The following is a 26,938-nucleotide window of genomic DNA, read 5'->3' on the forward strand; positions in this document are numbered from 1 at the left end:
GCTGTGGTGGTTTGCTAGATAATGTAGAAGCTGTGCCCTGATTAAGGTCCACGTCTAAACAAATGAGTATAGTGTCTGGTGTGTCGTTTTGTTTTGGTATGAGACATTGTGGGTTTGAGAGACTCCGCCCTGTGAAATGTAGATTTCCTCGTTTTACAGGTTTGAAGGAAACACCAGTGTGTGGGTGTTGAACCTGAAACCAGCCCAACCCTGCCTTACTCTGAGCTTTTCGTGTGGGTGGGTGTGTGTGTGTGTGGTGTGTACAGACAGAGGGGGTTCTGTGTACAGGGCTCAGGTTTCCTCTGGTGGGATTTGCATCTCCTTCTAAAACAGCAGGCACCTCCGGTCACCCGTGAGTGTTTGTGTAGTGTGTGTTTTGCTTCCTGTGAATGGAAGTTGTTGCTCACACTCCCTCAACACACAGACACGCCCGGAGTCTAAAAAGTTGAATTGTCGTTTTGCTGACCTTTTCCTACAAACAGACGAAAATGAAGGACTGAGCGCAAAATGCATAGTCACTTACATTTGTTACTAATCAGCTTTGTTGAAAATGTATAGCAGCTGAACATTTACATTTACATTTAAGTCATTTAGCAGACGCTCTTATCCAGAGCGACTTACAAATTGAACACCAGCAATGAATGAATTCCTTCTGCAGAGAAACTCAGAAATGTGAAGGCTGGTCTCCACATATTTCCGATACACACGTTCTCACCAAAAACAACCTTTTACAGACATAACAGAATATTGTAACCTCAGAGGAGTTTTGAGGAAGGATGGTGGAGGCTCTGCTGAACAATTCAACCCAGCTCTGAGGGACTAACACGCACCCACTGAGGGAATTCTCCATTCACTACAATGCTGCCATCTAGTGGGCATTAGAGAAACTGAACATTGAATGTGGTTTGGGTTCATCCTTTATAATAAGCTTTGTCTTGGCTCTAGTTGAAATACATGTAGGCCTTGTTTAACTTGTGGTTGGGCTGCTCTCTACAGTTCAGAGTGACAGTGCCCTTGGCTTCTGCTGTCACACATGGATTGAATCCCAAATGGCACCCTTTTTCCTATATAGTGCACTAATTTTGATCCAGCCCCACAGGGCTCTGGTCAAGAGTAGTACACTATCGGGAATAGGGTGCCATTTGGGACACCGACATAGTGACCCCTCCCCCCACTCTCCACCTGCCAATGGAAGACCAGAATTGAATTGTATTTGCCTAAACCCCATAAACTATCCAACACCCCCCGATCTGCTGACAGGACATTTCCCTGTGATGGCCTGTACACTGCTGTGTAGCCTCTTCTGCTTGGATATCAGTCTCAAAAGTTACCAGATCACTGTTAAGTGTCAGCGCTACAGGGCTACAAGACACTGAGTAGTGCACTATATAGGGAATAGAGTGCTATTTGAGACGCAACATGTTGGTTGAAACGGGATGGAGGTAGAATCAGCCTAAATGGAAGATGTTTTCTATCTGTGTCTCCTGGCCTGTGTGTGTTATAGCCTGTGTCTCTTTGTCCCCCGTTAGTGGCCTGTGTGTGTTATAGCCTGTGTCTCTTTGTCCCCCGTTAGTGGCCTGTGTGTGTTTATAGCCTGTGTCTCTTTGTCCCCCGTTAGTGGCCTGTGTGTGTTTATAGCCTGTGTCTCTTTGTCCCCCGTTAGTGGCCTGTGTGTGTTATAGCCTGTGTCTCTTTATCCCCCGTTAGTGGCCTGTGTGTGTTATAGCCTGTGTCTCTTTGTCCCCCGTTAGTGGCCTGTGTGTGTTATAGCCTGTGTCTCTTTGTCCCCCGTTAGTGGCATGTGTGATAACCTGATCCAGGACATCATCTACAGCTACCTGGTCCTGCCTAACCGCATTACCATTCCTCTGGTGGGAGAGGCTCAGCTCTCTCAGCTTCGCTTCCCAATACCTAAGGTAGGGAGGGACGGATGGAAGATTCCCACTAATCACTCACACTACACCGAGTCTGAAAGCAAGACACACATTCCACCGTATGAAGCTAAACCTGATGAACGAATCAACAAATGTCCTACTGTTTTTTTGCTATGTTGAAATGCAACCCATCCCTTATGGCATTGTTGAATTCCAATGTTGTTAATGTAATGCATTAAATCACTATGAGATATGTATGAACTCAGTGATGTTGATCTCTCTCCTCCCAGGGCGTCCTGAGGATTCACTTCCTAGAGGCCCAGGAGCTGTTAGCTAAGGATATGTTCCTGGGAGGGATAATAAAGGGCAAGTCAGACCCGTACGGGGTCCTTCACATCGACAACCAGCTGTTTCGGAGCAAGGTGATCAAGAAGACCATCAATCCCAAGTGGAACGAAGTCTTTGAGGTAGAGAGAACATTTTTAAACATCCACAAAGTGGTTCAGGAAGATTTCTTAAGATCACTTATGTTGGGAAAGATTTCTTGGGTCTTTGACAGTGTGAGAGAGAATGGAGTGGGTGGGTTGTCTGACATGAACTACATTCCAGTACATTACCAATATGTTGTCCTGTATGCAACCGAGAAGGTCTAACTGTCATCACGCCTGTGTGAATGTGACCTTCAGGCTATGGTGTATGAAAACTCAGGACCACAGAACCTGGAGATAGAGCTGTTTGATGAGGACACTGACCAGGATGATTTCTTAGGAAAGTAAGTGATAGATCTTAATCCTTTTAGGATCCTTCCTCAGCCATCAAAATCACTTGAACGTCATGCATGATTTCTGCTGTAGCACATTAAGCTATCATGTATCAGCCACTCTCTCTAATGAACTCACAGCATGTGTATATTTCCCTTGCAGGTTATTGATAGATGTCGCTGAACTTCAGAAGGAACAGAAAGTTGATGAGGCAATGTGTATTTTGTTTTGACTCCTTTCTCAATAGAAACACTCAATTGTAAATATATGTGATCATCCAGCACACTGAATTCCTTCTGTTCCGTTCCAGTTGTTTGTATTGGAGGAAGTGGAAACCGGAAAGCTGCACTTAAAACTGGAGTGGCTGTATCTGCTTCCCACTCGTGAAAAGCTTGATCAGGTACCGCCTTTTATCTACTTAGCACCCCATTCCCTATGTAGTGCCATACTTCTGACCAGGACCCATAGGGAGTAGGGTGCCATTTGGGACACAGATCAGTGTGTATGTTAAGGAGTTTTCAGGCCTTCAGATTTAAGACAGAATAGGTCTACATATTCCTCCATCCACTGGAGAGAGTAGATTAAACATGTAGATTAGAGGGATAGATCGGGGAATCCAAGAGGGAGTGCTCACCCTGTTTGAACTCTGTAGTTCTTATTTAACATCTGTTCCATCAGTCCACTCCACAGGAGGTTGGTGGCATCTTAATTGGGGAGAACGGGCTCGTGGTAATAGCTGGAGCGGAATTGGTGGAATGACATCAAATCCATCAAACGCATAATTTCCAAGTGTTTGGCGCCTTCCATTTGCTCCGTTCCAGACATTATTATGTCCACTCATAGATCCCTGTAACACCAAATGGTACCCTGTTCCCTATATAGTGAATTACTTCAGACCAGGGCCTATAGGGTTTTAGTCAAAAGTAGTGCACCAAATAGGGAATCGTGTACCATTTGGGACACAAACTGTGTTTCTGCAGTCCATTATATCAGTGCTGATGAGACACATCGTTCTATGTTTGACCAACAGTACAGATTGCTCTTAATATATTGGACTAGTGTTCTGTCTAGGGGGAGTACATCAAGCTGCCTCACACTACAGTAACTACTGTGCTGACTAGTTACTTTGTCCGTGTCCTCTCCCGCTCTCTCCCAGGTGCTGACCAGCAACAAGGTTGATAAAGGACAGGCTAATGACGACCTGTCGTCTGCCCTGCTGGTGGTCTTCCTGGACTCAGCAAGGAGCCTCCCTGTAAGTCACTCAACCTGTGGTAAAGTCACTAGAAGAATAGGAAATAGCACAAGAGCTACTGCATGCTTAAGATGGATGAGCCGTTCTGCTTGGGCTAATGTGTAGCAGAGAAAAACATCAAGCATTGGGACCGTTATAATTAGAACTCGGATGCCTTACTGTATCTCCGCACAACTTATTTGACCTGTTAGTTATGAGATGGCAATGTCAAGTTTTCTGCTGGCCACAAAACATGATACTTTATTGTGCCAGTCTACCAGTCATGAGACGGTATGAACCACCCAGTTCACCCCAGCTTCTCCCACCTGCCTCCTCTTCCTCTAACTGCTCTCCTGCTTGATCTCCTTCCCTTCCCCTCTCTCCTCTCATGATAATCTTAATATCCTCTACCTCTCTTCCCTCAGTCTCAACTGGTCACTCACACTATCAGTCTGCCAAAGGGATACATTATTGTACCTCAAGTTTTCTTTCTATATCACCTGTGAAATAACACCATTAGTTTTGGCTCTATTTGCATAAATGCATAGCATAGGCAAACCCTGCTTCACATGTCTCTTTTTAGACTCCTCCTCCTCTTTGCTTTCTTCTCTCTGTTTCCTTCCTCCTCTGAAGACTGTGTTCAAGGGGAACTTGGGTTCCGGCTACTTAAAAGAGAGGAGAGCTGTGGGCCTAGTCTTTAGGGAGAATACTGCCTCTCTCTAAAGGACCTTATATGTGTCCTCTGGCATGTTGAATCCTAGTTTCATTTTGCCACAGTGGGATTTTTTTGGTACTGACGATTGAAACAAAGTAACTACTTGTGGCCAATAAACATGTTGATTGTCATATGACTGATTTCTGCATGAATTAAGTTCTTATTAAAAAAGTATATTTTTACATTATGCACAAAAAGATAGAGATTTTGACAGTGATGCTGTCAGTCATGATTATAGGCATGCCTTGTGTAAGATATCTAAACAAAAGAAAGAGGCTTGTTAGCGAGACCTCTCTGTGGATTGCTTTCCATCCATCCATCCCGCTCACCCAGCCATTCCTAGCCCGTTGGTGAGTTGTTGCCTCAGCAACAAACACTCTCTCACCAGAGAGCAGCATTTGATCGTCTCCACAGTTTACATGGGACTCTCACCCTGCTCAGCCTCTCTTCAATTCCAGACATAAGTGATCTCAGAGCATCTCCCAACTCCAATATCCTCTAACACATCCCTCCCAAATCAAATAAAACCACAGTGCTTAGTCTAAAAGCCTAAGTATAAAATGTAATTTGTAACAACAATACAGAATGAATAGGTAATATGATAGAGAATGCAAGGATGTTATGCAAAGTACTGAATGTAATGCTTCACTCTGGATAAACATTATTATTCATTTGTACTGTAGATTAATTTGTTGCTAGAAATGATGTCTGTGTTGTATGAAAGTACTCAAGAGATGGAATAGAGTCAATTTACCCATTGAGATAATACAGTATCTGGAATGACATAGATGTACACTTAACAAAAATAAACGCAACTTGCAGTTACAGTTCGTATAAGGAAATCAGTCAATTGAAATAAACTCATTAGGCCCTAATCTATGGATTTCACATGACTGGGAATACAGATATGGGGTGTGGATCAGTCAGTATCTGATGTGACCACCATTTGCCTCGTGCAGCGCAACACATCTTCTTCGCATAGAGTTAATCAGGCTGTTGATTGTGGCCTGTGGGATGTTGTCCCACTCCTCTTCAAAGCCTTTTGCGAAGTTGCTGGATATTGACAGGAACTGGAACACACTGTTGTACACGTCGATCCAGAGCATCCAATGATGCTTGCTCAATGAGTGACATGGTGAGTATGCAGGCCATTGAAGAACTGGGACATTTTCAGCTTCCAGGAATTGTGTACAGATCCTTGCGATATGGGGCTGTGCATTATCATGCTGAAACATGAGGTGATGGCGGCGGATGAATGGCACAACAATGGGCCTCAGGATCTTCTCACGGTATCTCTGTGCATTCAAATTGCCATCGACGCAATTGTGTCCGTTGTCCATAGCTTATGCCTTCCCATACCATGACCTCACCTCCACCATGGGGCACTCTTGTCACAACATTGACAGTAAACCACTCAAGACGCTGGTGAGGACGTAGATGAGCTTCCCTGAAACTGTTTCTGACAGTTTCATCAGATGTTTGGGTGGCTGGTCTCAGACGATTCCGCAAGTGAAGAAGTTCCTGGACCGGGGTGTTTTCACGTGGTCTGCTGTTGAGGCTGGTTGGACGTACTGCCAGATTCTCTAAAATGACGTTTTATGGTAGAGAAATGAGCATAAAATGATCTGGCAACACCTCTGCTGGGCATTCCTGCAGTCAGCATGCCTACTGTACACGCCCTCAAAACGTCTGTTGCGTGGTGAGACATCTGTTGCATTGTGTTGTGTGACAAAACTGCACATTTTAGAGTGGCCTTTTTATTGTCCCCAGCACAAGGTGCAGCTGTGTAATGATCATGCTGTTTAATCAGCTTCTTGATATGCCACACCTGTCAGGTGGATGGATTATCTTAGAGAAGGAGAAGTGCTCACTATTGGGGTGTAACAACTCGTGCACCACATTTGTTTGTCAGCTCATGAAACATGACACTAACACTTTATATGTTGTGTTTTATATTTTGGTTCAGTACATACACAACACCATAAATATCCCCATATCCAGACCATCTCACTCCTGTCACTGGACTGCTTTGTCAGTGTTGGAATAGTCCTTCTGTTTTATCCATATTGTATGCTCCTCTTTATCTCCCATAATGATTCTCCTGGCTATGTCACTGTCAATACTCCTCATGATTAATTCACTTTGTGACCATCATGTTGTTAGTCTTGTCCCTGTCTCTACCTGTTGTCTTGGTGTGGTCTTCATCGTTGCTCCATTCCATGATTTAACCTCCTCTTGCATGCCCTCTCCTAATAACTAACCCAGTCTCTCATGCCTGGGGGAAAAAGCGCAATCCTTTTAGAATTCAACCATGATGGTTTGAAGAAGGCCTCAGTCAGTAAGGCCATCAAGGTAATGTAACAACAGTGCATGCAGAGCCAGCCAGACAGACAGTGAGGAGGACTAGAGGCCCTGTTTGAGTATCTTAAAAAGCACCATTCCCGTAGCACAGTAAGACTGGTGAAAGCGATGTTTTCATCTGTCCACTCCCTTCCAGATGCATTCTTAAGGTATTCTAACAGGGCCTAGACACACACTGCAGTTGGCCCTGTGACCAGGGAAGAACACTTTAGTAGTGGAACCAAATACAGTACCATGTTGTAGGCTGTGTGTGTTATCTGTTAGGACATGGATTAGTATTGATCAGTTTCCTGAGTACCAATCTGTTGATTATTATGAAGTAATAAGCAATTTGTGAAAGTGGAAAGCAATTCAGTTGATTAGACTAGCATAAACTGTATTGGTTGTTTATATCCCAGTGAGTAATATTGCTTACAAGTTGTTTCCCACCCATATATTCCTACAGGACTGCTGCTGGAGCATTCAAAATGCCTTGCAAGTTGTTTTGGGTTCCTTGTTTTGTGTTATTAATTAACAAACCCCAAACTGTTTGTGGATTAAAACTGCCTTCCATGCACCGTATTCTAATATTCTGATGATGTACGTAACAACTGTGTGAGATAATTAACACACCAAGAAAATCTCTTTATATAAGTGTTTCCTCTCTTCCAATTTCAACTATATTTCCTGCTGTTATGGGGTTTTCTATAAACCAATTATTTAACTACACTACTTACTTCCTGATCTCAAGTTTGAATGCTTCTATATTTAGCCAATGAGGGATGAATATGGGGCCTTACATCAGGCCACTTTTTTTATATATATATTAACAGAATATTTCAGAAAAATAGAAGAATTTATAATACAACCATTCTAAATTTGGGATGCTCCATAATTTATTTAAGTTAACCAATATTTAAACGTGTATATTAAATCTGATTAAAGTAAAACCGATGAAGTTAACATCTCACAGTTCAAGAGGTTATTCTGTGTTTTTATACCTGTTCTTTCCATTTCAGTCTGGTAAAAAAGTGGGCAGCATCCCGAATCCTTTTGTCCATTTCACAGTTGGGCAGAAAACTTACGACAGCAAGGTAATCCAACAGGCCATGTTTCCTACTCTATATAGTTCCCATAGATTTGTATATTATATAAACAACATACTGCAATGCCATGTGAATAGCATATTCCTGGTCATTTTCACTGCCTCTAACATGGTCCTTTTTCCCCAACCAGACCAGGTATAAGACCAATGAGCCTGTATGGGAGGAGGCCTTCCCTTTCCTCATCCACAACCCCAAATTCCAAGAGCTGAAGATTGAGGTACGGGTTGTAGGCATGCTTTTCCTACTGAGTGACCTCATTGTTTACCATTTAGTTTGACCTCTATGGCTATACGTTTAACATTTGTCATTTATCCGACACTATTATCCAGAGCGACTTAGTTTGCTATGTGGGAAAATATCACAAGCATAGAAAGTGCAGGTTCAGGTTTTTTTTTTGTGTGTGGGGGGGTGGTCGAGTTGAAGAGGAGGATTATGTAGGGCCAAGAGACCTGAGGTGGCAGAATGTGTGCTCGGATTGGGGTGTAGGGTTTGAGCATAGCTTAAAGGTAGGGAGGGGCAGTTCCTCTTGGTCTTGTAGTGGATGCACCTTCAGCTGGAAGCCAGTGGAGTGTGTGGAGGAGCGGGGTGACATGAGAAAAGCGAGTTTCAATAGTCCAGACGGGTGATGACAAGTGCCTGGATTAGGACCTGCGCTGCTTCCTGTGTGAAGTAGGGTCATACTCTATGGATGTTGTAGAGCATGAACCTGCAGGAGCGAGTCACTGCTTTGATGTTTGCCACCTGGGTGTCAGAAGGAGAAAAGTAGTTGAGTGTCAGCTGCATAGCAATGATAGGAGAGACCATGTGAGGATATGACTGAGCAGAGTGACTTGGTGTATAGAGAGAAGAGGGCCTAGAACCGAGCCCTGGGGGACACCAGGAGTGAGAGTACATGGTGCAGACACAGATAAACTACATGTCACCTGTAGAAGCGGCCTGCCAGGGAGGATGCAATCCAAGAGTGTGCAGAGCCTGAGACGCCCAGTCCTGAGGGTGGAAAGGAGGATCTGATGGTTCACGGTGTTGAAGGCAGCGGATAGCTCTAGGAGGATGAGAACAGAAGAAAGAGAGCCATCTTTGGCAGTGCGGAGAGCCTCCGTGTCACAGAGAAGAGCTATTCTCTATTGAGTGACCCATTTTGAAGCCTGACTGGTTAGGGTCAAGAAGATTGTTCAGAGAGATAATGAGAAAGTTGATCAGAGACATCACACTCAATTGTTTTGGAAAGAAAACAAGGGATACAGGTCTATAGTTTTTGATGTCAGATGAGTCGAGTGTTGGTTTCTTAAGGAGGAGAGTGACTCGGGCCATTTTGAAGTCCAAGGGGACGCAGCCAGTGGTTAGGGATGAGTTGAAGAGTGAAGTGAGGAATGGGAAAAGGTCTCCAGAGATGGCCTGGAGGAGGGGATAAGGTTGAGAGGGCAGGTTGTTGGGTAGCCAGACCTCACTAGTCGCAGGATTTCATCTGGAGAGAGGGGAGAAAGAGGTCAAGGCTAGTTCTGTGTGAGTGAGACCAGTTGACTCAATATGCTGAGTGAATGAGTAGCAGTTGTCGTCAACCTTCTTTTTAAAATGGTTGACAAAGTCGTCCACAAAGAGAGAGGGAAGGGGATAGAGGATTAAGAAGGTGGATGGGATAGAGAAGGTGGAATAGTTCTCTCGTCTTCGAGGCAGAAGCTTGAAATTTAGAGTGATAGAAAGTGGCTTTAGCAGCGGAGACAGAGGAAGGAGTGAAAAGATGATAGGACCTCCAGAAGAATTGTTGCCCGCAGCCCTGTTATGTAAGCTTACAATGCCACGCAGCAAGAAGGGAGGGCCGAGCCGACCGGAAGGAATGTGAGTCAGGATGGGGAAAGGGAGTAGAATAGGGTCGATGAGGCAAAATCAGGAGACAGGAGGAAGAACGATTTAGGATAAGGGAAAAATGATAGGAGAGAGAGCAAAGATTGTGACGGCACATGAGCATGGGTAGGGGTTTAGTGGTTAGGGTTGGAGACAAAAGGAAACAAAGTAGTGATTAGAGACCTAGAGGGGATGTTGCAGTGAGATTAGTAGGCGAGCAGCCTCTAGTAAAGATGAGGTCAAGCGTATTGCCTGCCTTGTGAGTTGAAAGGGTGAGGTCAAGAGGCAAGGAGGAGAAAGAGTTGGAAAGAAATTAATAGAAGGCAGATATCGGGAGGTTGAAGTCGCCAAGTACGAAGTGCGGTGAGCCATCGTCAGGAAATGAGCTTATCAAAGTGTCAAGCTCATTGAGGAACTCTCCAAGGGCACCTGGTGGGTGATAGATGACAATGTTAAGCTTGAGTAGAGAAGTGACAGTGACGGCATGGAATTCAAATGAGGAGATGGACAGGTGAGAGGGAGAAGAGAGAAATCTCCACTTCGTAGAAATGAGTAGCCCTGTGCCACCACCATAGTCAGATGATAAAAGAGCAGCTGGAGTAACAGTGTTGTCTGGGGTGATCCATGTCTCCGTCAGGCCCAAAAAGTCAAGGGACTGAAGGGCAGCAGAGGCTGAGATGAACTCTGCGTTCTTGACCGCAGATCGGCAGTTCCAAATGCTGCCAGAGACCCGGAATTCCACATGGGTTGTGCGCGCAGGGTACACTAAATTAGAAGGGTTGCAGCCAAGGGGTGGGGAGCGTCTGTAAAGCCTACAGGGAGAGGAGCGAACAGGTATAGAAAACACACATAAGAGCAAAATGAGATCATCAGAAAATAACTAGGTAAAATATTAAAGTGAGAGAGTGGTGTGGAGCCTTCCTCTTTCCTTCTTCGAAGAACTCGGCAGAACAGTCTTTGTTTCGGCGACGGTCTGACAGCTGCCGCTGAGAAACCAGGGGGAGACTGAAGTACTAACACTAATTGTCTAGCAGTGGTGGAGAGCATACCTCCCTGTACTAATTGCTGATTGCCTAGGAGAGGTGAAACCACTTCCCCTCCAACACAGCCACTTACTAAAACAAGTCACAAATTGCCCTGCTCCTTAATCCTGGTTGATGTGTCAACAGCTATCTGCAAAAGTATGAACAGTCAGCAGTTCACACACCAAGTAGGCTACTGGGAAGACGGGTGTGGCCTGATTTTGACAAAGGTGGGATTACGGTGGGATTCTAGTGTGAGACTGAGCCAATTATTTTTATTTATTTTTTATATTTTTGGGGGTGTCCCGAATTGCACCTTATTCCATATTTAGTGTACTCTATGCCAATAGGGCTCTTGTCAAAAGTACTGCACTAAATGGGGAGTATTTGTGATGCACACTATGGCTACAGTATGGCCTTACAGATGATTTAGTGTGATTATGGTGTGGGATTTAGCTGATTTTGTCTGCTTGTTTACACAACTCAGCATATCTGTGAAATTCAGGGTGCACGGAGCATGAGAGGGAATTTCGGGTCTGTAAATTCCAGCTACTGTAGTACCTGTGCACTGCCTATTTGTAAGTGCACTAGAATTTACAGTAACTTGGCACGTGGTAAACTTCCGCTTTCATATAAAAAAAAACATGTGCCCCCTTTCCCCCCTCAGGTAAAGGATGAGAAACATGATTGTTCCCTGGGGACTCTGAGCCTGCCCCTAGCCCGTCTCCTAGAGTCTGAGGACATGACGCTGCACCAGCGCTTCGATCTCAAGAGCTCTGGGACTAACTCCACCATCAAGATGAAGATGGCACTGAGGGTAAGGGTCCATGAGGGTTTGAATGGGGCTCTTTTAGTCATGCACATTTGGCTGTGTCCCAAATAGCACCCTATTCCCTATGTACAGTGGTTTCTCAATTAAAAGTTGCGTAATACTGCGGTATAGCGTGGTACGGTGTGTTACTGTACTTGCCGTTAATGCTCGTTCGAACCACCAGAGGGCAGCTTTGAGCACATCTACTCCATTTATTGACAGGCATTTGAAGCCGAGGAAAGATCATCATGGCATGCAATTGTGAATACACTTCATGATTATAATGTAACTCTATATTTAATTATAAGCTCACATCTGTTAATACAATCAGTGTTTGCTTCTTTGCTCACATCATTTGACCACTGCAGTTTGAGATGATATATAAAAAAGAAAATGCATGTTACAGTCGCCTATGTAGGCCTATAGCCTACTGCACCTAAAACATCCGTTAATACAAGTCCTTCAAAAGTAGAAATATGGGCAGAATATTGTATGAAATATTTGGATGTTGAAAGGCTGATGTTTGGTCGTTTTAATTCAATCGGGTCATTTCAATTCAAATGTGACTCATTCCATTCGCCATTCTCTTGTTGATATTATATCCTGGCCTTTATTTAAGATTATTTTCAGTTTATTTTAATTTTAAAGAATGTATTTTCTTCCTGAAGAACAACAACCATTCACCAACATCCGCCACTTTCGGATTTGTCCAATTTAATGGCTCATCAAGGCGTGAACTATGACCAATGTCCATCACTGTAAGCGTAGTGCTGTATTCTAAAACTAAAACACAGCTTCTACAGTAGTAGAAATATATGATCTAATTTGATTTGTAAAAAAGACTGTTTCAAAATGCAGATGTTTATTAGGCAGTGTGACAAAAAACAACAGGAAAATTAGATTTGACAATAGCGTGCATTGGGACTCCATCTCATCCCTCGCCCTCTTCAACGAGTCATTCTTCCCCTGACTCCACCAATGCGGCCTGACTATGGACCAATGCATCAGCCGTCGCCCCGTATCTCTGCCCTCGGAGAAGGATTCTCTATCGGCTGGTTTGCCTTCAATGACTCGATCTCGGTCTTCAAAGTTAGAATCTGACCCAGTGCAGTTTCATCAGATGAGCAGAATGGTACCGCCCTGAGCCCCCAATCTTTGCTGTACTAAGGACAATTAAACATTTTTTCTTTAGAACAGGCTATCTGGGGCTGATTATAATTTGTTTGTAAATCATTGTATTTGTTTTTTTACGCCGTTCCAAATGGTTAGAAAAAGATTGTAATCTAACAGGACCTGTTTGACACACATACTGTAATAAAGCACGTAGCCCTCGCTTTTCCTACCCTCCTTCATCTTCTATATTATTATACACTAAAGATCCTACGCTAAGATCCTAAGAGGGGAATTGCATTAAATCAAATTATTAATTTCCATTTACTGTCCATAAGGATGGGGAGCCGCTAGTCAAAATATATTTATCATGCATTCCTGAATGGACATGTTAGATGAAACGACTTGAGTTGAGAATATTGGTAGATCCAGAGACCAAAAAGTTGAACAGATAAACACATTTTTGATTTGCAGGAGTGTCTCTCTCCTCTCGCACTAGAGTCCTGCATCAGGCAAAAAAATCAGATGGCAGGTGGTCTCGGAGTTGAGCTTGTATTTGATTCTGGGAGTTGTTAATAAAATAGTTTAATTGAAACTTAAATAATCGAAACAATATTGAATGTAAATATTTTGTTTTATGTCGGCTATAGGCTTTCATTAGAGATAACAATGCCGCCGGAGAAGAAGGCTCACAATTGTGTTTTCTGTTCGTTTATTTGCGATGTTTGTAACATCATTTTTTAACTTATTTTCTACATAATGTTGCGGCTACCGTGTCTTCTGACCGAAAATAACTTCTGGACATCAGGACAGCGATTACTCACCACAGACTGGCAGAATCCTTTTTTTCCTTTAACGAGCCTGACGTGAATGATATACTGATTTCTCGGGAACAGGCCCAGATCCCCGTGATTTGCGTGAAGAGGTGGCAGAGAAAAAGAGGCCAGCGGGCGGGCTGCCTTCTGAGAATTTGTAGGTGATCGAATAAACCCCCACTTCCTTCCATTCTGCTAGCAAACGTGCAATCTTTGGAGAATGAAATAGATGACCTACGTGGAAGATTAAACTAGCAACGGGACATTCAATTATGTATTTTTGTAAATAACAGCTGGTGCACAATATCTAAGGAAGTCTCGATCTATTGCTCGCCTGAGGTAGAGTATCTCATGATAAGCTGTAGAACACTATCTACCTAGAGAGTTTTTATCTATGCTTCGTAGCTATTTACATACCACCACAGACTGATGCTGGCACTAAGACAGCAGTGAATGAGCTGTATTCCGCCATAAGCAAACAAGAAAATGCTCACGCAGAGGGGCGGCGCTCCTTGTAGCCGAGGACTTTAATGCAGGGAAACTTAAATCAGTTTTACCAAATTTTTATCAGCATGTTAAATGTGCAACCAGAGGGGAAAAAAAACTCTGGACCACCTTTACTCCACACACAGAGATGCATACAAAGCTCTCTCTCACCCTCCATTTGGCAAATCTGACCATAATTCTATCCTCCTGACTCCTGCTTGCAAGCAAAAATTAAAGCAGGAAGCATCAGTGACTAGATCAATAAAAAAGTTGTCAGATGAAGCAGATGTTAAGCTGCTGTTTTACTAGCACAGACTGGAATATGTTCCGGGATTCCTCCGATGACATTGAGGAGTACACCACATCAGTCATTGGCTTCATCAATAAGTGCATCGATGACGTCGTGACCGTACGTACATACCCCAACCAGAAGCCATGGATTACAGGCAACATCCACACTGAGCTAAAGGCTAGAGCTGCCACTTTCAAAGAGAAGGACTCTAACCCTGACCCTTATAAGAAATACTGCTATACTCTCCGACAAACCATCAAACAGGCAAAGCATCAACACAGGACTAAGATCAAATCGTACTACACGGGCTCTGACACTCGTCGGATGTGGCAGGGCTTGCAAACCATTACAGACTAAACAGGCAAGCACAGCAGAGAGCTGCCCAGTGACACAAGCCTACCAGACAAGCTAAACTACTTCTATGCTCGCTTCGAGGCAAATAACACTGAAACATGCATGACACCACCAGCTGTTCCGGAAGACTGTGTGATCACGCTCTCCGCAACCGATGTAAGACCTTTAAACAGGTCAACATTCACAGGGCCAGATGGATTACCAGGACGTGTACTGCGAGCATGCGCTGACCAACTGGCAAGGGTCTTTACTGACATTTTCAACCTCTCCCTGTCCTAATCTGTAATACCAACATGTTTTAAGCAGACCACCATAGTGCCCAAGAACACGAAGATAACCTGACTAAATGACTACCGACCCATAGCACTCACGTCTGTAGCCATGAAGTGCTTTGAAAGGCTGGTCATGGCTCACATCAACACAATTATCCCAGAAACCCTAGACCCACTCAAATTTGCATACCGCCCCAACAGATCCACAGATGATGCAATCTCTATTGCACTCAACACTGCCCTTTCCCACCTGGACACAAGGAACACCTATGTGAGAATGCTATTCATTGACTACAGCTCAGTGTTCAACACAAGCTCATCAATAAACTAAGGACCCTGGGACTAAACACCTCCCTCTGCAACTGGATCCTGGACTTCCTGACGGGCCGCCCCCAGGTGGTAAGGGTAGGTAACAACACATCCGCCACATTGATCCTCAACACAGGGGCCCCTCAGGGGTGCGTGCTCAGTCCCCTCCTGTACTCCCTGTTCACTCATGACTGCACGGCCAGGCACGACTCCAACACCATCATTAAGTTTGCCGATGACACAACAGTGGTAGTAGGCCTGACTACCGACAACGACGAGACAGCCTATAGGGAAGAGGTCAGAGACCTGGCCGTGTGGTGCCAGGACAACCTCTCCCTCAACGTGATCAAGACAAAGGAGATGATTGTGGACTACTGGAGAAAAAGAGGACCGAGCACGCCCCCATTCTCATCGACAGAGCTGCAGTGGAGCAGGTTGAGAGCTTCAAATTCCATGGTGTCCACATCACCAACAAACTAACATGGTCCAAGCACACCAAGACAGTCGTGAAGAGGGCAGGAGACTGAAAATATTTGGCATGGGTCCTCAGATCCTCAGAAAGTTCTACAGCTGCACCATCGAGAGCATCCTGACTGGTTGCATCACCGCCTGGTATGGTAACTGCTTGACCTCCGACCACAAGGATCTACAGAGGGTAGTGCAAACGTCCCAGTACATCACTGGGGCAAAGCTTCCTGCCATCCAGGAAGGCCCTAAAAATTGTCAAAGACTCCAGCCACCCTAGTCATAGACTGTTTTCTCTGCTATCGCACGGCAAGCGGTATCGGAGCCCCAAGTCTTGGTCCAAGAGGCTTCTTAACAGCTTCTACCCCCAAGCCAGAAGACTCCTGAAAATCTAATCAAATGGCTACCCAGACTATTTGCATTGCCCCCCCCCCTTCCTTTTGCACCACTGCTACTCTCTGTTGTTATCATCTATGCATAGTCACTTTAAATAACTCTACCTACATGTACATATTACCTCAACTAACCGTTGCCCCCGCACATTGAGTCTGTACCGGTACCCCCCTGTATATAGTCTCGCTATTGCTATTTTACTGCTGTTCTTTAATTACTTGTTACTTTTATTTCTTATTCTTATACATGTTTTTTTTAGCTGCATTGTTGGTTAGGTGCTCGTAAGTAAGCATTTCACTGTAAGGTCTACACCTGCTGTATTTTGGCGCATGTGACTTATAAAATGTCATTTGATTAGGTTATTAGAAGGCTCTTTTAAAGCGATTAAAGTTGTCAATGTGCCTCATTGCATTGTGAAAATAAAATATATATAGTAGTTAATTCATAGCATGGTTTCTTTTTATCCAAATGTTGAATAGACATGCAGAAGAATTGATTCATACAGGAAAGAGGAATAATAGCCTACTGTCTGGAGTCATAAAAACTATTAGGCTAAATAAATTGCTGTTACTTTGTTGGGTAACTGGTTGGCTTTTGGAACTCCTAAGAGGCGGCACCTTTCTTCAATATAATCATTCATTTGCAACACGTATCTGCTTATTCATAATGAATAGGATTTATTTGATTCAATTTGTTTACATACTTCATTGTAACCAAAAAGTCACAAATAATTAAACACACACACACACAACATGAGCAGATTGGTCAAAAATGTTCTTTATTAAAGACAATCAGAAAGAATGTGTCGGTACTTATTTATTTTGAACCAAAGCCTCGAATGAGTGAGTCACTTAAATGAGTGAGATTTATGCTGACAAATTTAGCTTTATGCTGTAAAATGTCCTAATAAATAGGCCAAGCCTAAACAAAATTCCATAAAAAAATGTCATGTTAAATGTAATAAATAAATTAAATGGAGCAGGTCTTGAAAATATGTACACCCTTTTTCCCCTCTGTCCAAAATGTGCATTTTTATGGAAATCTATTACAGTAAGGTACTTTATTTGTTACCCAGAAATACATTTGATATTAAAATAAAAATGGTTGCATTGGGCCTTTAACCTGAATGCAATTATAAAAATGTTGCTTAAGGTTCAATTATACTACACATTCTTCAAGTATTCTGGTGCTCTGTCTCATATAATCATTTCGTATCCTCTCCAACCTCTATGTACCACTTGTGCAGGTTCTGTGTAAGGAAAAGTTGACAGGGTCCGACCAGACGTCCTCGATGCCGGTTCCTAAGACCAGCACTAGTAACCCCATCCCCGTGAAGAGCCCGCCCGTCTCCGAACCCCCCAAACTTGTCCCTATCTCAGACCTCTCACGCTCTGTGGCCGCCTCGACCCAGGAGCTCCACAGGAGAGGGGGGGATGGCGAGCCCTACTCAGGGGACCCGGTAAGCATCGGCCTGGCCGACGCAGGCAGGAGCACCTCCAACCTGGCCATCTTTGGCTCTCACAAACACCTGGCCCACTTTGGGTCAACCGTCAGTATCGCCTCGGACATCTCCAACCCGTACGCCACACAGGAGCTCCAACAGAGGCTGAGCGAGTTGCAGAAGTAAGCACGTATGAACGCAAGCGCACACACAAACACATTGATACATGCACATACAAGTCATAGACTGTTCTCTCTACTACCGCATGGCAAGCAGTACCGATGCACCAAGTCTGGAGCCAACAGCACCCTGAACAGCTACGACACCCAATCCATAAGACTGCTAAATAGTTAGTACGGATAGCTATTTGGTTATCTGCATTGACTCTCTTTTGACTCATCATATACAGTACGCTGCTGATACTGTTTATTGTCTAATCTGTCACACCTAGTCACTTTACCCCTACCAATATGTACAGCTGTATTACCTCAATTACCTCGTACCCCTGCACATCGACTCGGTACTGGTACCCCGTGTATATAGTCAAATTTTCATTACTCATTGTATTTATTCCTTGTTTTATAATATTTTTTTTAATTCTCTCTGCATTGTTGGCAAGGGCCCTTAAGTAAGCATTTCACTGTTAGTCTATACCTGTTGTTTACGAAGCACATGACAAATGCATTTGATTTGATATACACCATTTTACAGTAAACAAATTGACAACAGACTTTCAGCATGCTTATAGGGAAGGACATTCAACAAGCACAGCACTTACACAAATGACTGATGATTGGCTGAGAGAAATTGATGATAAAAATATTGTGGGGGCTGTTTTGTTAGACTTCAGTGCGATCATAGCCTGCTATATTGTGGATAAAGAGTTACCTGTCTAACAGAACACAGAAGGTGTTCTTTAATGGAAGCCTCTCCAACATAATCCAGGTAAAATCAGGAATTCCCCAGGGCAGCTGTCTAGGCCCCTTACTTTTTTAAATCTTTACGTAATGACATGACACTGGCTTTGAGTCACTGAAATGACTGCAGCACTTAACAAAGAGCTGCAGTTAGTTTCAGAATGGGTGGCAAGGACTAAGTTAGTCCTACATATTTTGAAAACTAATGCATTGTATTTGGGACAAATCACTCAATAAACCCTAAACCTCAACAAAATATTGTAATGAATAATGTGGAAATTGAGCAAGTTGAGGTGTAATTGGAGTAACCCTGGATTGTAAACTGTTATGGTCAAAACATGTTGATATAATAATAGCTAAAATGGGGAGAAGTCTGTCCATAATAAAGCGCTGCTCTGTCTTAACAACACTATCAACAAGGCAGGTCCTACAGGACCTAGTTTTGTCGCACCTGGACTACTGTTCAGTAGTGTGGTCAGGTGCCCAAAGAGAGACTTGTGGCATACACCACAAGATATGCCACCAGAGGTCTCTTCACAATCCACAAGTCCAGAACAGACTAGAGGAGGTGTGCAGTACTACATAGAGCCATGACTACATGGAGCTCTATTCCACATCAGGTAACTGAGGCAAGCAGTAGAATCAGATAAAAAAACAAATAAAAAACATCTTATGGAACAGTGGGGACTGTGAAGAGAAACACACACAGATCTACAGACACATGCATACGCACACGGGCGCTAGCACATGCACTCTGCACACACTCACTCAACATTGTAATATTGTTGTATGGTGATAATGTACATTTTGTGTTGTGGATATGTGGTGGTGTGACAGTGTTATATGATGTACTGTTTTATCTTTAGTTGTATGTGTAATGTAAGTGTCTTAATGTGTTTGGACCCCAGGGAGAGTAGCAGCAGCTAATGGGGATCCCTAATAAAATACAAGTACTACATTGTGACACAATACAAAGAAATACAAAGACATTGACTAACATGCAGATTATATTACAGACCTAATGTGAATGATTGTTTTGTTACAGAACAATGTGACTAATGTGTGTGTCTCTGTCTACAGTGGCTCAGCCGGTCATTTGCCCCTGGGTGAGGTGCAATTGACTGTCAGACACAGCCCTCAGAGGAACAAGCTCGTTGTGGTTTTGCATGCCTGCCGGTAAGAGACATGGCGGGAGACTTAGGCCCCGCGTCCCAAAGGACATTTAGGATGCATCCATACTGTAGTGTCCACATGTAATTCTATACATTAACTATTGGAGAATGTATCATATTCTGTTATCAGCTTTATCCACTCATTTTTATTCAATGTACAAGCCTTTTTCTTTGACCACAGACTTGATGCGCAATAAGGTAATAATTTTAGAATAATTTTATTTTAACCCGTTACACTCGTGGGAATTGGCCTATATGGATAGGGCTTAATGTAAATGTTTTTTACAGACAATATGAAAAGCATAAGCATGGTAGCAATTGAAAGGGAACAGTTTGGAGATTATGAGAAAATTATTAGACCAAAGTTGAGGACCCAACAGTTCACCTGACACAAAACTGAATCCAAACATTACACTGTTGATTTTATGTGCATGTTACATTTACTGTACTTTTCACCTCGTGTTGATAACGAAATCTGAATATCTGGCCACACTTCAATGCACTTTTATGACTCAAAGAAGAGTCATCAACTATAATTTTTTATTTTTTTTATTTTTTATGTTTAGCTTCCCTAGCTTTGCCATTGAGGAACTAGAGCAAGGACACTTGTAGTTGTTTTTGTTTGGAACACAACCCTGCATCCCCTCCAACCCACAATTACTGTTGTTTACACAATCCAAAAATGTACCATTATAAATTGCAATATGGTCAGTTGGGCATCAAAGCTTGTTCTATTGCCAACATGACTAGCTAAGTAATAAAATATGATCTTACAGTGTTTGGCTTTCACAAGGCAATTCAGAGAAAAATATTAAAATTATTTTGTGTGCATAGAAAGGAGTCATAAGTGCATTCAGGTGTGCCATGTTGAATTTTCTTGACAATAGACAAACAGGCTCATTCTGTTCAGAACAACCCAGGGTTTCACGCCATAGAGTGCTGTGAAGCGCAGAGCCTGAGCTCTGATATCATTTATAGTATGTTACTGTACAGCCACTGCGTTCCAATTTAGGCGCTTATCAGTTCCCAAATCTGTCATTTTCAACCTGTATACGAGTACGAGTGTAAAGGGCTACCCCAAATGATGTGATACAAGTGTGTTCTTTTTTATCTATCACTCTACCTCCACTTTCTCTGTCTTTCTCTCTCCCACTCTCCACAGAAACCTGATTGCGTTCACAGATCATGGGTCGGATCCGTATGTGCGGCTCTATCTTTTACCTGACAAGCGAAGGTCTGGGAGGAGGAAAACCCACACGCACAAGAAGACACTGAACCCTGTTTACGATGAGATGTAAGTTTCAACATTCCTCTTTGTTCCTCTTACCATCAAACATCAGTGGATTTACTGGTAGTCTACTGGTAGTCATTGTATAATTGAATTGTTTGTGTGCATGTGTTGTCAGATTTGAGTTCAGTGTGTCGGTCGTGGAGTTGCACAGGAGGACTCTGGACGTGGCGGTAAAGAACGGAGGAAATATCTTCTCCAAACACAAAGGGCTGCTGGGGAAGGTGAGACTAGACCTCTCCTCCTACTGCAGAACTGTGTCTATCTGTTATTAGATGACATACAGTAAATGTGAATACACATTTTTAACCTGTCCAAAGCTCACTTTTCCTCCTTCATATCGTGTCATCTTGACAGGTGCTGGTGGATTTGACTCATGAGGATATCGTCAAGGGATGGACACAATGGTCAGTGAAATACTTTATTATTATTTTTATTTTTTTAATATATTTTTTAACAATTATTAGTACGATTAAGTCCAGTCGTGTTCACACACATATTATTATTGGTTATTGATCTGGGGAGTCAGGGTAGCCTAGTGGTTAGAGCTTTTGGCTAGTAACCGAAAGGTTGCAAGTTCGAATCCCCGAGCTGACAAGGTACAGATCTGTCGTTCTGCCCCTGAACAAGGCAGTTGACCAACTGTTCCTAGGCTGTCATTGAAAATAAGAATTTGTTCTTAACTGACTTGCCTAGTTAAGTAAAGGTAAAATAAAACAAATATTTGGGGACTTAGAAGAATTTAATAAGAACTTTCAGCATAAGATCTGAATATCAAGGAATCAAGCATAGAATAAGACTGAGTGTTTGTTATTCTAGATTTGTGTTTTATTTTTTACAATGTGTTTCCTGTCTTTGCTGCTAGGTATGAGTTGAGTGAGGATGGTCTGAGAGAAACTCTGCAGCAGCTATAGACTACACTGGGAGAGGTAGAGGAGGACCTAACCAAGTCTTCACCAACGTGGCATTGCCACCAGGGCCCTACTGTATGTGTCAAGCATAGTCTATAGAGTAGTGCTGTTTTAGGTTAAGTTTAGCTTTTTGGATAACAATGAATACAATTACATAGTTAGGTGTGAAATGATCCTAGATCAGCACTCCTACTCGGAGACGCTTGGCATATATGGCCCCTGAGCAAACGTAATTGAATTTTTCATACAATTGCTTTTAAACCCATGGACAACTTTTGGGGGGGTTTCCCTTTTTTAAATTATGATTTATTTACATGACTTGCAATTGTAAAAAAAAATATATATATATATATTTTGATATTCATTTATTCACATCAGTTGCATCGTTATCTCTCCCCACTTAGACATTATCCTGTGCAATAGTAAGAAAGAGAGTATGTGTTGTTCAAACAAATTATAAAAATGTTTTATCCATATTTTAAAATAAAATTGAGGACTGTAGCAAAATATATATTTTCTTGCTACGGCTGTTACAGCAGGTTTTGCTGCCTTGTTTTATGGGGGGGAATGTACAACATATGAATATGTAAATATGTACAATGACAATGAGGACTAAAGAGAAGGTTTATTATAATGTTAGTAGTGGAGGGTTTTGCTTGGTCACAATGACAATTTTATTTTATAATTCAACAAACTACATGCAAACTATATCAGAGCTAAATTGAACTACGACCGTCTATCCTCTAAGGGAAATATCACACCATGTATAATACTTCGCCACCAAAGAGACAATGAAATGAAATACTTCTCTGTGGGGTTTTAACTGAACCAAATATGTTTGCACACTATTTGTTTATGCATGTTTAAAATCTTTCAAAGCGTCAGCATAGTGTTAACAGTAATAATAACAGACCTTGGCTTAGTTAACCTCAGTGATATTCCAGCCTTCTTCAAATCATTGTAGCTCGTGATAATTGATTTCCCAACTCTGAAATCACGACAGACGAAATTTATGTATCATGGTTGTTGTCAATAAATGCACCTGTCTTAATGTTTTTGTTCTACGAACACATTTCAGCATGCACATCTTATTCAACGCTTCTCTTTACTGCAATCGCTTGCAAAAAACACAATGTTTTGGTTTACGTCATGGGTATTCACCTTTATTGGTTATTGATTATGTCACCTGTACCTGGATATCTGTAACACATGTAAACACACTGTTATGACTTTATTGATCTGGTTACCATAGTAATGATGCATCATAATGGAAAGCATTTTAGATTGTACCATGTTTAAGCTGTAACATAGGTGCTTGTAGCCTAATGTATCAGTTCTGATGTGTTCTCATATTTCTGCAACCTCTGTCCTTTTTTTGAAGTAGTTGTATGCGTACCGACAGGTAACTGCCAAAATAAAGAAAACACCGACATAAAGTGTCTTAATAGGGCATTGGGCACCACGACCAAGAACAGCTTCAATGCACCTTGGAGGGATGCAACACCATTCTTATACGGAAAAATTCCATAATTTGGTGTTTTGTTGATGGTGGTGGAGAACAACTCAGAATCTCCCATAAGTGTACACTTGGGTTGAGATCTGGTGAGTGAGAGACGCGCGCACACACACAGAGGTAGACTGGGAAGTAAATTCAGCCCGGGCATTTTAGCAACACCATCCTACGTCCCTGTGTCGGTGTGTCTCTCTCTCTGTTTTTATTTCTCCTAGCTCTATTGCACTTGACTCTGCTGCAGCTGAGCTGTCTGTGCTGCTAAGGCTAGCATCAATGGGACCAGAAGACCAGGCGGCCACACTGGCTGTGCTGAGCCCAGCAACATCCTAGTTGTGAATTTATAAAAACAAATTTGTCAGGCGAAGACAATCGCTGAATAAATTCCTAATAGATGACCATTGACTCATAATACCTAGGGCCCTGTGTTTTGGCAGAAGATTACTTGGATTTTAACCTTTATTTTAAGCCTTTTCCAGAAATGAGAATTAAAACATAAATAAAGCAATTGTCTGAGGATGGTGCTGGACCATCTGAAATAATAATAAACGGTGGAAGTTTGATTAATAAGCTTTAAATAAAGTGGTGCAGTGGTCTAATGCAGTGCTAACTGTGCCACTAGAGATCCTGATTCGAGTCTAGGCGACCGGGTGCGATTGGCCCAGATTAGGGGAGGGTTTTGCCGGCAGGGATGTTCTTGTCCCATCGCGCACTAGCGACTCCTGTGACGGGCCGGGCGCAATGCACGCTGACACGGTCGCCAGGTGTATGGTGTTTCCTCCATCACATTGGTGCGGCTGGCTTCCAGGTTAAGCGGGCATTGTGCTAAGAAGCAGTGCGGCTTGGCTGGGTTGTGTTTTGGAGGACGCACAGCTCTCGACCTTCGTCTCTCCCGAGTCCGTACGGGAGTTGCAACGATGGGACAAGACTAACTGCCAAATGGATACAACGAAATTCGGGAGAAAAAGGGTAAAAAAAATACAAATCCAGGTCATGTGACATGATGAACCAAAACACAGGGCCTTATTTAACATTAAGAACACCTTCCTAATATTGAGTTGCACTCCCCCACCCCTCCGCTTTTGCCCTCAGAACAGCCTCAATTCGTCGGGGAATGGACTGTTAAGGTGTTAAGCGTTCGGTAGGGATTCTAGCCGATATTGACTTCAATGCTTGCCACAGTCATGTCAAGTTGGCTGGATGTCCTTTGGGTGGTGCTGCAGTTCTTGACACAAACCCGTGCGCCAGGCACCTGCTATCATACCTTGCTCAAAGACACTTACAGTTGAAGTCGGAATTTTACATACACCTTAGCCAAATACACTTAAACTCAGTTTTCACAATTCCTGACATTTAATCCTAGTAAAAAATCCCTGTCTTAGGTCAGTTAGGATCACCACTTTATTTTAAGAACGTGAAATGTCAGAATAATAGTAGAGAGAATGATGTATTTCAGCTTTTATTTCTTTCATCACATTCCCAGTGGGTCAGAAGTTTACATACACTCAATTAGTATTTGGTAGCATTGCCTTTAAATAGTTTAACTTTGGTCAAAGGTTTCGGGTAGCCTTCCACAAGCTTCCCAAGTTGGGTGAATTTTGGCCCATTCCTGCTGACAGAGCTGGTGTAACTGAATCAGGTTTGTAGGCCTCCTTGCTCGCACACACTTTTTCAGTTCTGCCCACAAATTTTCTATAGGATTGAGGTCAGGGCTTTGTGATGGCCACTCCAATAATTTGACTTTGTTGTCCTTAAGCCATTTTGCCACAACTATGCTTGTGGTCATTGTCCATTTGGAAGACCCATTTGTGACCAAGCTTCAACTTCCTGACTGATGTCTTGAGATGTTGCTTCAATATATCCACATAATTTTCCTGCCTCATGATGCCATCTATTTTGTGAGGAGCACCAGTCCCTCCTGCAGCAAAGCACCCCTACAACATGATGCTGCCACCCCCGTGCTTCATGGTTGGGATTGTGTTCTTCGGCTTGCAAGCCTCCCCCTTTTTCCTCCAAACATAACGATGGCCGTTATGGCCAAACAGTTCTATTTTTGTTTCATCAGACCAGAGGACATTTCTCCAAAAAGTACGATCTTTGTCTCCATGTTCGGTTGCAAACCATAGTCTGGGTTTTTATGGCATTTTTGGAGCAGTGGCTTCTTCCTTGCTGAGCGGCCTTTCAGGTTATGTCGATATAGGACTCGTTCTACTGTGGATATAGATACTTTTGTACCTGTTTCCTCCAGCACCTTCACAAGGTCCTTTGCTGTTGTTCTGGGATTGATTTGCACATTTCACACCAAAGTACGTTCATCTCTAGGAGACAAAACGCGTCTCCTTCCTGAGGGGTATGATGGCTGCGTGGTCCCATGGTGTTTATACTTGTATACTATTGTTAGTACAGATGAAGGTGGTACCTTCAGGCATTTGGAAATTGCTCCCAAGGATGAACCAGACTTGTGGAGGTCTACAATTTTTCTGAGGTCTTGGCTGATTTATTTTGATTTTCCCATGATGTCAAGCAAAGAGGCACTGAGTTTGAAGGTTGGCCTTGAAATACATCTACAGGTACACCTCCAATTGACTAAAATGATGTCAATTAGCCTATCAGAAGCTTCTAAAGCATGACATCATTTTCTGGAATTTTCCAAGCTGTTTAAAGGCACAGTCAACTTAGTGTATATAAACTTCTGACCCACTGGAATTGTGATACAGTGAACTATAAGTGAAATAATCTGTCTGTAAACAATTGTTGGAAAAATTACTAGTGTCATGCACAAAGTAGATGTCCTAACCGACTTGCAAAAACTATAGTTCGTTAACATACAATTTGTGGAGTGGTTGAAAAACGAGTTTTAATGACTCCAACCTAACTGTATGTAAACTTCCGACTTCAGCTGTATCTATAATTTCGACCAGCCCATCCAACTTAAAGATGGTTCAACCCGTCTGGCATTTGCCAGAATTGCCAGATGGCCAATCTGCCCCTTCACATACCCTTTAAACCCCCTATGCTCCTTTGAGGCCCCTCTTTTAATGTCACTGAGGTCTCTTCTTCTTCTTGGGAGATAAAATAATGGGCAACTTGGCATTGTTATACATGACCCTAAGTATAATGGGATGTTAATCGTGTAATTAACTCAGGAACCACACCTGTGTGGAAACGCCTGCTTTTCAATATACTTTGTACCCCTCAAGTGTTTCCTTGATTTTGGCAGTTGTATGTAAGACATCAAATGAAAACGGTCTCCGTAGTGAAGCTCCCATCCTCCTCTTGATCTGAACTGGTTTGCCTTCTCTATGTACTTGTTAACCTTATGCCTTAAATCCACAAATATTCAGATATTTAAAAGTACTATCTTTTTAAAATTCAATGTTTGAGAATGTCTACTTATGTATTTTAAATGATAAAGAGCTTTTGCTGTATACACAGCAACAAGCTGTATATTACTTTGGCTCCATGGACTTTATTCTAATGTCCCACTTTTATTGGTAAATG

The 26,938-nt window shown here is 42.7% G+C and overlaps 1 protein-coding gene across 3 annotated transcripts in view; it reads left to right on the forward strand.

The window, feature by feature from the left end:
* LOC115156912 (extended synaptotagmin-2) overlaps positions 1–23,363 on the forward strand; it is a 56,928-nt gene extending 33,565 nt beyond the window's left edge. For all 3 annotated transcript variants that reach the window (XM_029704732.1, XM_029704734.1, XM_029704733.1), the window contains exons 9-23: positions 1,796–1,916; positions 2,165–2,341; positions 2,561–2,646; positions 2,798–2,846; positions 2,946–3,035; positions 3,792–3,887; positions 7,941–8,015; positions 8,158–8,244; positions 11,559–11,708; positions 17,445–17,821; positions 19,637–19,732; positions 20,891–21,022; positions 21,135–21,240; positions 21,374–21,423; positions 21,882–23,363. In XM_029704732.1, coding sequence (XP_029560592.1) covers positions 1,796–1,916; positions 2,165–2,341; positions 2,561–2,646; positions 2,798–2,846; positions 2,946–3,035; positions 3,792–3,887; positions 7,941–8,015; positions 8,158–8,244; positions 11,559–11,708; positions 17,445–17,821; positions 19,637–19,732; positions 20,891–21,022; positions 21,135–21,240; positions 21,374–21,423; positions 21,882–21,930 — 1,741 coding nt within the window. In that variant the 3' untranslated portion in view covers positions 21,931–23,363. The remainder of the gene's footprint in view (positions 1–1,795; positions 1,917–2,164; positions 2,342–2,560; positions 2,647–2,797; positions 2,847–2,945; positions 3,036–3,791; positions 3,888–7,940; positions 8,016–8,157; positions 8,245–11,558; positions 11,709–17,444; positions 17,822–19,636; positions 19,733–20,890; positions 21,023–21,134; positions 21,241–21,373; positions 21,424–21,881) is intronic.
* Positions 23,364–26,938: the final 3,575 nt, after the last annotated feature.

This window comes from Salmo trutta, chromosome 21 (assembly GCF_901001165.1).
Source record: "Salmo trutta chromosome 21, fSalTru1.1, whole genome shotgun sequence".
NCBI lineage: Eukaryota > Metazoa > Chordata > Actinopteri > Salmoniformes > Salmonidae > Salmo > Salmo trutta.